The following is a 14,103-nucleotide window of genomic DNA, read 5'->3' on the forward strand; positions in this document are numbered from 1 at the left end:
CAATGAGTTCTGTCAGATTAGACCTAGCACTGGCATGACTTAAAATTGTAGCACATGCTTCTCCTGTGCCAGCTTATGGCTAAAACTCATTTTACTTCTCTTTTAAAATAAAAAAGAATAAAACAAATTTAAATATAAGATTGTATAGCTGTAAAGAGTTTGAAGAGCCAGATGATGGAATTAAGCTACACCAAGTTCTTTAATATACACATGCCTTCTGTTTATGGCTACGAAGCAATCTGATGTTAAAATGTATGTGTGTGTGCACACACATATTTTCCATTCATCTGGAATAATGCTTCCAGCAGTAGCAAGGGACTCTTGGCTGGTATAGACTTGGCTTGTTAGGAATCTATTTAAGCACATTAAAAAATAGGAGGACATGGACAAAAACAATCAGCATGATGTTATTACAAAGAAAGGGAAAAGGGGGACATGAATAGGAAGTATTAGAAGACATGAAAGACAGAGGTGAAGAAGAAATTTATATCTGGAAATGATTTTATATCTGGGAATGATTTATCCATAATGCACTCATCCTCTGTTGTTCTAAGTTTAAGTGAAAGGTAGTTCAAAATGGTATAACTTGAAATTCTCACCAGACAACTAGATGTTTTTACTGGCTTTCTGTAATTAACATTATAGACAGCTAATTCAGCTTATGGTGATGTGGAACAGACACAGAAAATTGCCATAAATTCTTACATTTAAAGGTATGCTATGTTTTATTCTAAGCAGCTGCTTAAAGGTTTAAGAATATATTTATATCTTTATATATACACACATAAATTAACAAAAAAGTGAGACAAAGGACAAAACATGAGTGCATGCTTGGACATGATTCATGGGAATGACAGCATAACCAATTAACATATTGAAGTCAGTTGTTGCCTGGATTCTTTACCTTTGGACCTGGTAATCCATGAGGTCCCTAAAAATGAAAATTCAATCATTACACATTCAATCACTATTTCTTGTATGGAGAGTATTCTTTCTAATACAGAGTAGGGGTTCTAGCAGTTCAAAGGTTTATTAAAGAAAATCCTTAATTAGCTTGCTAGTTCCTAACAGCAAAATACAAATAGAATGAACTCTGAAACAGCTTTTCCATTCCAATCTATTTTCCAAATAATCTGTGGGAGTAATTCTGAGAACTGCCCCCTGCTGTTCCGATGTCATACTTTGCATTCCACAAGTACACCTATGTTATCAGACCCATACCTGAAGCCCCTTCTACAAGCATTTCTCCTAATCTTACCTGTCCATCAAGCCCCTGATATATCCTCCTTCCACAACCTCTGGAAAGATAGTTTTTTCTTTGCCTGATCCCAAGAATTGATAGATGTTCCAGTGTGACCACCTTTGACATGTTGCTTTAATTCATGAAACATTAAAACAGGGATGGCTGGAAAGACTTACCATAGGCCCTGGTGGACCATGGGGGCCCGGAGGTCCTGGTGGTCCTATGATCTACATATAAAATCAATATAATCAGTTCAGACCAACATATGCTCGCCTGTCTTTTTAGAAAATGCCATTCATTTCTATTACTCTGTACATCTTTAAAACTGCACTCTTACGCTGAAGTATATTCACTGAGTTCAGTGAGGCTTACTTAATCGAAGTCTAAATATGATAAAAGGTATGTATCTGTCAGATCATTTAATAAACTACAGTGGGTCTTAAGTGGTGCATATAAATATTTGTCAAAAGTGGGCATTCTAGTTCAAGAGATGAGGTACCTGCAGGTGAGTTAAGAAGTCAGATCATTCATAGAATAATTGCCACTAAATCTTGATACCCTGAGTTTGCTGCCAGCAACACTACTGCAATATTCCTTTGCATCACCTTGTTTTTCTCTATTGGCTTTTATGGAGAAGATATATAGAGAGAATCAAGACTATACATTTATGAAAGCACTGAAATAGCACGGCAAGACTTACAGAGGGACCTTGAGGTCCTGGCAAGCCAGCATCTCCTTTTTCTCCTTTCATGCCATTTGATCCCTACAAAATTGTTAATTGATTATTGAATAACATTTTCATCTCATCATTCATTTTGTCCAGTTGAAGGACACATTTTCATGACATTACTTCCATTTCTATGGTAGATGTCAGGATTTATTTTGCATATTATCCAATCCCTAACTCTGGATAAAACCCTCCATCCTGACAATCCTAAATATGTTTACAGCAATTCCCTGACTAATTTTGATTTAGTTAATTATATTAGAAACAGAAGAATCTGCCTTCTTACAATGGGCTACAGTTCTGCATGGTTCAGTATTGTCTACATAGAGTGACAGTCTCTCTCCAAGGTTGCAGATGGGGTCTTTCTCAGTTCTATCTGGATATACCAGGAACTGAACCTGGGACCTGTAGAGCACATGCTGCGCCAGCTTCCCTGTTGTTCTCTATTGTTAGACACCTTCTGTATTTCATTCATGTTGGAAAGATAGGCTTTAAATGTTCCGTTAAAGGAAGCCCTATCCATATATATATCCATATTTATATATATATATATATATATATTAAAAAGTACAATAATGATGATCATCATATTTAACCTCGGGAAGAAGCAGACACTGAATGGACATCAAAATGCTGCTGCCTCCTACCAAAGGCATTTTCAAGTAACTTACTGGCAATCCTGGAAGTCCAATTCCTCCTTTTTCTCCTGGTATTCCGGGGTCACCCATATCACCCCTTGAGCCTTTAAGCCCCTGAAACAGCACATTCATGAAAATGAATCCTACATTGCTGGAACACACAGTACATCCAGCAATATATTTGGGTTATTAATTGGCATTAATTATCACCTATCTTTGGCTGTATTTTTCACATCCAAAGGATAATGAAAAGAAAATAGGAAAAGGGAAATGTCACCAGCAACACTCATAATTCTATTCTATTTATTTTTATATTTTGTATTTTTTAAATATATTATATATTTTCTATAACTGAATAAGTTGTCCTTGGTTTTTACTGAGCAATATATTATCAGATTCATCTTATCAGTCATAAGAGGAGTTGTTCAAGTACCTGCTCCCCATCAGCACCTGGTAATCCTGGAGATCCAGGTTCACCCTGAAAAGTGAAAATCCAACATAATTATTTTCACTATATTGTTATCACTTGATAAACATCATAGTTTAATGAGTCTGCTCAAACCATGGGCTCACATCTTTCCCCTTTCCCTCCACTGGAACAGCCACAAGAAAGATCAGAAACGTCCGTTTATAACATTCCCCTTAATACTGTTTATACTTTAAGACTACAGTGAAAACTACCAAGGTCTTTGTTCTAACATGCTGATAGCCAAATAAAGAACATTTGTTAGCTCACCTTTGGCCCTTGCAATCCTTGGGGTCCAGGTGGTCCTGGAGGACCCTGCACACAAGAAGCAATTCAGTTTTACTCTAGCACTCTAGCTCTCAGACATAAATATTCTAATATTGGTTAATAACAAAATGAGCATCACAAAGAACACCATAACAGTGAAGAATCAATAACATACGTGACAATCACTGACCTTCTATTGACAGACAGTATTAATATATGCTACATTAAAAATTTACAATAACGTTATTAAACAAGCAAACACAAATTATTATAAAAGTTAACTGTCCAGTGAAATTCCAGCTCCTAATTTACAAAGTATATAGTTTTCTGCAAACAAAACTAGATATCCAGTTTGATTTTCAAAGAAGAGCAAACCAAATTGATGCAGATGCAGGTCATGTGCCCACACCTAGCTATCACTTGTGGCTGCAAGGATGAGTTATTTGGAACTTTCTAGGCAGGGGTAGAATGGAAGCAATACAGCACAATAGTGTGGGTGGTAGCAACTGGCCTGACCATGCTTTACTGTTGTGTATTGATTTTCAAGGGTCCCTTGTTTGAAGCTAAATCAGAAGGAAAAAAAGAAGCAGCTCACTGCAGTAGACTGCCCTGTGCCAAAGTATTAGGGCTACTTCCTTTAAATCCAGGTTCTCCTGGACATTGTGATTATATAAAGGATGAAAAAGGATTGAAACGCTTGCAGTGGAAAGGTGACTGGGGTTAAGCACCTCCATTTCTATGCTGAGAATTAAATCTTCTTGAAGCCATTTCCCCTCCTAAATTCAACATTGGGGATTTTGTTGCCTGAACGAACTTTTATGTAGGTTTAGACAAATTAGTAGAAGACAGGTAAACAATAAAACCTATACACACATGCATGCATTCCACAAACTAGGTAGAAAAAAATTTGAGGGGTTTAAAGTCACCAAAAGTGAGGGGTTTGTGTGAGGCAAAAATGGCTTAAAAAGAAGAGAAAAAGGAAAAGTGAAGGCTCACAAATAGGCTATCCTAGTTTACAGATGGAAACTGCAAATGTGGAGAACCTAAAGGTTTTCACCTCGTTTTTTGAGTATGTTGATTTCAGCAGAAATCTCCCCCCGCCCCGCCCATCCCCTTTTCAGCACTGTGCACATCAGTTTCGGTGGCTTTTATATAAAGTTCCTTTGTGGTTTCAGCACAGAGCCTTGGGTGAACATAGCTAACTGTTTTATGTTTAATTAAGCAATGGCCTCCTTCAACCTGGTGTTCTCTACTAATTTCTCCTAGCTCTGCTACTTGAGATAAACGAGGGACTGACCCTGAAACATCATGTACACAACAGATATGTGAGTTGCTGATAAAAAGAAAGGATGCTTCACTGAAATACTAGAAACAGCAAATTACCTTACAGAAACCACACAGAACCTATAAGGCTTACATATCCATATCTCCTAGGTGCACCACTGTATTTATACTACCAAATTCCAGCCCAACATGCCCCTCTTGAGGCTAATGAAAGCAGAGGGCAGAAAAGATAATGTTCAACATTAAGGGTGAGAATTCGAAATGCAGGGAAATGTTCAACTTGCTTAACTGAAATTTATTTTAACAATAGTTACTATTTCTGAGACTAATACGTTTCCTTCCCTCTATTAATATTATTGATTCTGAACAGGAAAATAAATAATTGAAAAAAGTTGCATTTGCAATCTAAATTCTGGACTGTTGTCATTTAGATCCAAAAGAATTCTACTGGTTGAATAATTCTCTTTTTCTGTAGAAAGTGTGGTCTGTATCTTCTAAGATGTAACTGCTCTAGCTAACTTTTTTTAATGCTACCCTGAAAAATTCAAGTGCGCAATTCTTGCATTGAAAAACTTCCACTAAAAGAAGCAGGAGATACACTGATTCATGGACATAAACATTTGCCAATGCTAGCAAGAGTCTGAACCCTTTTTTCTCTTTCTGAAATTAATAGGAAATTTGTTATTATTTTAATGGGAGCAGAACTGCAGCCCTAGTTTTCAACAAAGCATCCTTTGATAACACATTATGTAGCAATAAACAGGGTCAATATCTGATGAACAAAGACACATTCTAAAGCACAGGACTTATGCACATGCAACACCAGAAAAGAAAACAGCTACAAACCACCGTAAGTCATGCAATAGGAATTACCGTGACAGTTAGGGTGGTAATCCTCTGTTGGCAAAATGTATTAACAGAAGACAAAGTTACCAGATGTTCAGTTTGAAATAAAATACTTTGCTTGTTTAGTAATGGGTTTCACAGAATTTGGGGGCAGTTTGAGAGAAGCATTTGACTGTCTTGGAGAAATAAAAGATGATCTAAGTTCCAATTCTGTACCTTTAACAAAAAATAGATCTAGCAGTAACATTTTAAGTCCCAAAGACTTATCAGGATTTTGAATGGGACATGTTTACAGTGTATGCCTACACATATTTTCGCTGACTGTCACTAATTGAAACAGAGAACTTAAGAAGCATAGACACCAGTACATGTAAAAATAACATTACTCACTCTCAAATTCTTAGTACACTGGGTTTCATTGCAGTAAAATAGGTGTTTTCTTTAAACATGATATTATAGTATATTAAATTTCTATGCATTTTTCACAAAGTCTGGACAGTGACCTCCAATCGGGGCCAACCACTTAATTAGTATAATCCTACTAATTTCAGTTCCACACGAGCAACTGATATATCCTTCTCATTTGCTATAGTTGCCATGATCCTTGAAGCACACATTCTGACATTCTGACCCAGGACACTGGGAGTGAGTGAAACTCTTTCACTGTAGCAAATCTGTAGTAAAACTTAAAGTCTACACTCTTCAGAAATCTTATTGCTGATGACATACAGACTCCATAAGTAGTTCCACTCTGTATGGCTAGAATACCAGCAAGGGCTTGAATAATTCCTGGTGTAAGGCATTCCAGGTAATAAAAAACAAGAATTCTAAAAAAAAGACCTAAACAAATTCACACAGTGAGAGGTCGATCCCAGCCTTGAAATATTCACTAGAAGCTCAACAATAAATGGGTTAAGAGAATATGCAGATACTTTAATGACCACAGCTTCCACTACACTGATCAGAACAGAAAATAAGGAATCAGGATCTGGCAAGCCACTTAACAATTCTAGGCTATTGAAGATACAATAGCCTTCAATCAACAGGAAACAAGAATTAAATGTTTATGAAAAGTACAGCAGTACTCTTTATCCTAAAAATAAAAAGTTCCAGAGACAAAGGTCCAAAGTAGATAGACAGTTCACATGAACAATCTCAGCAAGCTTAAACAGTAGTAAGTTCAACAGAGAGGAGTTTGGATGGTAAAGACTAGAATGTTACTTGCAAAGACTGGCCATTGACTTAAAATGAAAGTGTGGCCATGACAGTTCTCTTCTAGACAGCCAACTGACCAGGGATTTTAGCTCATCAACAAGGCCCTTGTCCAAATGCAGGGCACCTCCCTTTGGTCTTCCTGAACTGACATTTCAATCTGTGGAATAATGATTCCACACTCCTTCCCAGGGCTTCCCAAAAATGCTACACTGAAGGGTGGACTGTATGGTTGCTGAATGAAGGTTGAGCTGATTGTCAGTGGCCATTGTGAACATTCAAGCCATGGCAGGCAGCTTTCATGACTTACAAACCTGGTGAGGATGGATTGTTGCCATGGTTAACAAACCACTCATAACCCATGGGCTGGTTTGAGATTGGGGGAAATTACTTAACCATGGCAACAACCTACTCTGCCAAGAAGACATTTCCCAATAAGTCGCAGTACCTGCTCACGGCATCCTCAATATTCACAATGGCTGCTGGCATTGAGCCAGGCCTGCAAGTCAAGAGACCCCCCGAGTGGGGTGAGCTGTGTTATGAGAGACTTTGGGGGACCCTTCCCCCTTAATTGGGCCGAGGTAGCTACCACAAGCAGGAATTTCACACACTGTAGATTCCTCCGACTAGCTGCAGGGGATCATCATTGGATCTTACCCACAGTCCCCCAGTGAAAAGTAAAATGTAGCACCAAGCTCTAACTCAAATGTGTTAGTTACATTTTTGCTGCTGGTGGTGTTGGTCATTCACAGTGATACTGAAAGAGTAAATGAATACAGAATTTCCTATGCAGTTTATAAATAAATATTCTACTATGCAGCTATACAAGTGACTATGCTGTTATCTATCATCCCTCTCTACTATAAAGGAGTTGCATCATCAAGATTATCATAACAATCTAAGACTAAACTTTGTTAATTCTCAATACAGATGCCTGTCTGTTCATGCACAGAATTCTCAATACAGATGCCTGTCTGTTCATGCACATCAATTCTGCTTAGCCATAAAAAATAACTTTAACTCTATTATGCTTATTTATTTACAGGTATACATTGCACTGCTCCTTGAAAGCCGTGGACTGATAACCATCTTTATAAAGCAGTATCAAAGGAACACAAGAATGCTTAATAAATCCTTGCTTATCCTTGACCACTAAACACTTACTTTAATAAAAAGCCTTTGTCAATACTAGAAATCATTCAGACTTAGCTTTTGGCAATCTGTGAAAGGGAGGGAATTAGAGAGCTGGATTGAAGAATAGCTCCCCACATCCCCTTGTAGTTCAGTCTTGACAGGGAGCTGACATAGTGAAGAGGGTTGTTTCAGTTCATAGATCATACCACCACATGTATTTTGCAAAGTGGACTGCTCTGAGTTTTAAATTCATTTTTCTCACCAGCAAAGAACATATTTTACAATTAAATTTATTTTTATATGGATTAGTTCTCAAGCATACCCATGGCTGCTTAATACATTTAGGTGCAATCCTATCATCTCTACTGTGAGTGAAAGTAAACTTTTGAATATGGAGGTTTATGTGCATCTGATGCTCTGAATGAGGTGTGACAGTGCCAGAGAGCCAGCATGGATGCTAGTCCTTGCTCAGCCATGGAGCCAACTGGGTGACTTTGGGCCAGGCATGGACTCTCAGCCCAACCTACCTCACAGGATTGTTGTTGTGGGGATAAGATTGAGAGCTGGAGGAGGAACATGATGTAAGCTGTTCTGAGTTCTTAAAAAAGAAAAAAAGGCAGGATACAAATCTAACAAACAGAAATAATCCCCGCTGTTTTCAGCCATCTTGATAAAGCACTGGGGAGCAGGACTGAGTCTCCCAGGGAAAATGCCCCTTTCTCTCTTTTGTAGGCACATTCAGAGGAGGTAGTCAGCACAGTTCTTTCCATACCAGCTGCAAAGATGCAGGAACTTAGTGCTTGGAGGTCATCCTATGACCTCTCAGTTAGCATCAGGAAACCAGAGGATGTTCCATTATTGCATAATTATTCTACACCTAGTACTACTTTATAATGATATATTTATTCCATGTGACTTGTACCTGGGAATAAACCCCACAGAAGCATATTCCCTGCTTGAAACCTTGTCTGTTTCATCCTATCCTCACATTACTTCTATTAGTCCAGTGGAACCATATTCCATACTTGTCAAAGAACTTGTCAATTTCTCCCACCTTCTTTGTATGGGAAGTTCCACAGGGGGTGATCTATGGTGGGCAGGTGAATGGTCCTCTTGGCATCAGGGGTTTGCACTTGGCCGGAGAAAGGTGAATGGATGTGGGAGGAGGATAGGGCTTCTTGCTCTTTTGTGTTCCAAAGCCACATGTCTTGTGGCACCTTAAAGGCTCCTAAATTTACTATGACATAGTAAAGAGCAAGACAATGCCCACCATCCTGGAGTCTCTGTCCTGCATGGTACTGCTCTGGCGGTGGGGGTGGGCAGAGAGCAAGTGAGGATTTGCTCAGAAGTAAATCCCACTATGTTTAATGGGGTTACTCCCTAATAATTTAAGTTGGTTCCTAAAAGCATGGGTTATTATAGTCTACAGGTCATTCCCACACTCTCCCTTGGCAGTATGCCATAAGCAATTTGCAATTAACCAGTAAAGGTTAAGGTGCCACGTAGGTTCCAGGACTTGGATTTAAGTTTGAAAGACTTATGAAAAGTGTGGCTATATGGAGTACAAGTTTTAAGAAGGTACAATTTCAGACAATTTTTAGGTATCTAAAGCTGTCTTTGGAGGTGGAAGAGAAGTACAGTGGTACCTCGGCTCATGAATGCCTCAGTTCACAGCCAAATCGGGTTGCGAACAAAAATGTCATAAAAATTTTGACTCAGGTCGTGAACTCTGCCTTGGGTGGCAACCGCAATTGCAGCCATCTCCCCATCCCCCTGAGTGGGGAGATGGCTGCGATTGTGCGGGGGGGGGGGGGAGATGGCCGAGATCACGCCTGTCTTTCCTGCATGAGTGCGCCTGTGACTGCATGCGTCTTTCCTGCAGGAGTGCAACTGGGATCTCAACCATCTCCCCCCGCCCCGAGTGTGCCCGCTTTCATACCCATCACTCCCTCCCCAGTGCACCTGTGATCACACCCGTCCCCCCCCCCCCAGTGTACTGGAATGATGGGCACATGCAGGGATGAGGAGTGCGATCGCGGTTGTGCTTGGGGGTCGGGGAGATGGCCATGCTCCTGCTTGGGTGAGGGGGGAGAAGATGGCTGCGATCTTTGTTGTTGTCACTTTGATTCACATTTTTCTGATTTAAAAAATGACTTCAGAATGGATTAACCTTATTTATATTGAACCTTGTGGGGAACTTTAACCAATTGGCTCATGACCAATTTGGGTCACAATCAGAGTCCTGGAACGGATTAAGTTCGTGAGCCAAGGTACCACTGTATATCTATTTCTTTAGATAAGAAAGATAGATAAGATTTGAATTTGTGTACAAGTTCTAATTAAATACCTGTAAAGCTTCATGGATATTTCCATTGTAGTCAATGATTTCTGTAGCACCTTGATCACCTTTTTGTCCAGGTGGGCCCTGTAACATTTCACCAAATCCCCAAAGCCCCAAAACATTATTTTAACAAAGAATACAATATACACATGACTAATTTGCAACTAATTCTAACTAATTTGAGAAAAGCATCATAAAAGATTTTCTGAATTGCCTATTCCAGTATGGTTTCAGTCAGGATAATTCTATCTCTTTGTAGAAATGGTAACTAACTCCAAGTTTTTAATGCAGATATGAAGGATTACTGCAAATCTTGACACCTTTTTCCCCATTTCCACCATTTTTGAATCATATGTAACTCTGAGCAACAAGCTTATATCTTTTGATTTGTGATTGACATGTGAATGAACATGCACCAGTAATTGATTGATTGGATTTGTACTCTGCTTTTCTATCAAAGAAATGGTGCTCAAGGTGGGGTATAAATGGAAATGGATTTTATATGTGCTCATTATAACTTTGACTGACCTACCACTGGTATGTGATCTCTGAAAGGTTCCTTAGAAAGGAATGGGGTCCTCAGATCTGAAAATGCCCCCTTCCCCAGTCTAGATTATAGAACCAAAATATTGACCCCATCTGCACAATTAGCAATACATGAATGTTTTTTTAAATGAAATAGCAAGTGTGGGAGGTCCATCCCAGGTCTGCAATGTGCCAGGCCCTGGTGCTACCTCTTTCTAGCTTAAGTGAGCTACCTTGCATGCTACAGAGAAAGGCAAAATGCAACAGCGAAGCAAGTGATGGTCACTTACCCTTGGCCCCATTGTCCCCAAATCGCCTTTGTCTCCAGGATCACCCTGGTAAAAATCATATTGGTTAATATAGCTAAATATCTGAGGTTTCCTCATTAACGTTTTCATATTTAAAGAAAAGACAAAGAGAAAAGCACCATGAGTCTATCTAGAAGTATGGGTAGATATAAGTCCACTGAATATGCAAAAGCCATTAGTACAGGCCAAAGACTGGACACCCTTTAGGACTCCCATTGTCAGCTCAGATCTTCACACCTGAAAGGGTGTGTGAAAGTCAGGAATGAATATGAGGGACAATCATAACTTTCTCTTTTTGGCAGTAGAAGAACACACATTGCATTGTATTGGGATGGAACATTTTCTCCAGGCAGTGCAATCCTCTGGAAGGGAAGAGAGATGTACATACAGAGAGCAGGTAGGGAGTAGGTGTGCCAGAGAGGGTGAAAAAGAGAAAAGCAGAGAAGTGAGAAAGTGATACGATGGAGCGAGACAGACAACATGTCACCAGAAAAAAAGGTGCAAGGAAGAGGCTAAATGAGACACAAAACCATAGAACTGGAAGGCCCATTTAGGCCATCATGTTCAATCCTCAGTTCAATTCAGGAATCTGTATTTAAGCATCCTTGATGGATGGCTGTCCAGTCTTTGCTTGGACAACACCCTTGCAAGAGAGCCCACCATCTCCCCAGGCAATTGGTTCCATTGTCTGTCTCCTAGGAAGTTTTTCCGGATTTTTAATCAAAATCTGCCTTCCTGTAACTCAAGCCTATAATTTCATGTCCTGTAGTCCTGGTTGACACAAAATGGGATTTTGATCATTTCTGTGTGACAGCCATCTAGATACTTGAAAAGCACTATCATATGTCCTTCTTATCTTATTCTTTTCAAAGCTAGAAATATTGTACCCAGTTCGTTCAACTGGTCTTCATAGCAATTAGTGTTCAGACTTTTAAATCGTCTTCATTGCCCTTCTCTGAAATAGCTTGGAATTATCTGAATCTTGGACTGGGATGCCTGGAACTGGACACAGTATGAGAGGTGGGATCTGAGCAGTTTAGAATAGAGTCCAACTGTCACTTTCCATGATTTTAAAACTACATTTCTATAGATGCAACCTAAAATAATGTGCAGCCACATCACACTGTTGATTCATATTCAGTTTGATTACAGACCTAGGCATCTCCATCTTATATCTGGGCATTTGATTTTTCTTTCTTTTTCATGCAGATTACACCTAACTCTGATGTTTTTCTTGTTCTAAGGGCTTCTCTATATGAGGTATTTATTGTGTGCTCATGATGCCTCAATCACAGGAGTTTGTGGGTCTTTTATCCTGTCAAATTGGGACCAACTGGAGCAAATGCCTCGTGAAAAGAGGAAAGTCTACTATACTGCAATCATATCACAGCACTGATATATGGTTGGCTAACAGAATCTATAGAAAGGCAGAAAACCCCCCAGAAAAAGCCCCAAGTAAAGGTTACTTTTTTCTCTGCTACAAAAACAGAAGAAGCCTCCAGACAGTGTTGGGTTGAACCTCTCGTGCTTAGAAGTCCTAAGGCAGGTGAGACAGTAGAAGTGCTGGACTAGTGCCTGGAATCTGTGCTGAGCTAGATGAGGGCCAATAAACATGCACCTCAATAGTGTTATTACTAGAGTGTCTGTGCTGAATTAACAGGAGTTAAACCCTGAGATCACCTTACTGCCATGCTTAAAGAACTGGACTTACTACTGGATCACTTCTAAATATAATTCAATGCTCTACAACGTACCTGTAAAGCCTACATTGCTTGGACTTCACATACCTAGAGGGATCTTTATTTCCCATCAACCTGCCTGTGTACTGCGAAGTCAGTGGAAGCTTTCCTGCATCTGATGTGAAACAAGGAATGATTACAAGGAAACCTCTCTAGCTGTGTGAAGGACTCCTTCCCCAGAAAGGCTTGCCTGGTGTCTACTTACTGGTGACAGGCAAGATGCTTTAGGCTCTACTTCTTTTAGGGGCTGGTCTTTTGTGCTCATGGATGTGTAATTGGGTACTGTTTTATTGTTATTTTAATGTAAATCATCTGGTAACTATTTGGCTGATAGGCAGCATAAACACATATAAAAACAAACAAATTCACTGGATAAAAAAAAAATCTCTGCAGCACATTAAAATCCATAAAAGCAAAATTTGCTTACTACTGACCTTTGACCCCTTTGGGCCTCTAGTGCCAGACTCTCCTGACCTTCCCTGCATGATGGACAGCAGAGGAGAGGACGGAGCAAAGAGAGAGTGAAGTAAAAGGAATTAGTATTTCCCACCAGTAGTTAAAAGTGCAGTAGAAACACTATATTAAAACAATTGCTATTATGCTTCTATATGATAGGATTAATGACCTACAAGGATACCGAATGATTTAATATTAATAGATAGAGGTTACAATTGTTTGTTTACTAGAACAGCCTGAAAGGAAATTTTAAAGGATTAAAAAGTATTCTTGAAGATGATTTGGACCCTCCATGTAAACTCCTCAGTTTATGCATCAGACAATTCCCATGCAACTTCCTATATTCCCTGAACACCGCCCTTCCCCCAGAGATCATGTTAGATCATGATGCAGTATTGCCAAGTACTAGTTGTGGGGAAAAATGCATGCAGTCTTAGTTCTAAGTACAAATACTTCTCTGCTTAAACCCAAACACAGCTATAATTCACTGGGTTTTTTCAGCACCGACTTTAATTTTTTCTATTCTCTCCTGCCTTTTTATGTGAATGAACTAATAAATGCATCATCAGAAAGAGCAGAACCACTGAGCACACAGTATTCGAGAAGTTCATTAACAGGGCTGTGAAAAAATAGTGAATGCATCTAACAGTAATGATGCTAACTCTAATGAAAAAGTAATGACTGCAACTCTTTTTGCTTGTTTCCCATACTTCTGTACAGTATGATTCCACATTTGCCACATTTTCAGCTTCCATTCCCAAAGAAATTCAAATACCCCCACCCAAGTTTGAATTATTTGGAAAATATTGGTGTGTATTCATTGCTATACATAGGATTTGCCATCTGGCATCCCATTGCAAATGTATTTTGGATTACACTGCAGATGGATCCGATTCCAAATAAAATTGCCCACATAT

The 14,103-nt window shown here is 39.2% G+C and overlaps 1 protein-coding gene across 1 annotated transcript in view; it reads right to left on the reverse strand.

Annotated features, from left to right (window-relative positions):
* Positions 1-14,103, reverse strand: part of COL25A1 (collagen type XXV alpha 1 chain) — a 321,936-nt gene that overhangs the window by 25,287 nt on the left and 282,546 nt on the right. Inside the window, exons 21-30 of the mRNA XM_044428504.1 lie at positions 13,165-13,209; positions 10,974-11,018; positions 10,165-10,242; positions 5,499-5,522; positions 3,345-3,389; positions 3,042-3,086; positions 2,642-2,722; positions 1,944-2,006; positions 1,420-1,470; positions 905-931 (exon numbers count right to left, since the gene is read on the reverse strand). Coding sequence (XP_044284439.1) covers positions 905-931; positions 1,420-1,470; positions 1,944-2,006; positions 2,642-2,722; positions 3,042-3,086; positions 3,345-3,389; positions 5,499-5,522; positions 10,165-10,242; positions 10,974-11,018; positions 13,165-13,209 — 504 coding nt within the window. The remainder of the gene's footprint in view (positions 1-904; positions 932-1,419; positions 1,471-1,943; positions 2,007-2,641; positions 2,723-3,041; positions 3,087-3,344; positions 3,390-5,498; positions 5,523-10,164; positions 10,243-10,973; positions 11,019-13,164; positions 13,210-14,103) is intronic.

This window comes from Varanus komodoensis, unplaced genomic scaffold (assembly GCF_004798865.1).
Source record: "Varanus komodoensis strain SLA01 unplaced genomic scaffold, ASM479886v1 scaffold2, whole genome shotgun sequence".
In the NCBI taxonomy this organism is placed as follows: domain Eukaryota; kingdom Metazoa; phylum Chordata; class Lepidosauria; order Squamata; family Varanidae; genus Varanus; species Varanus komodoensis.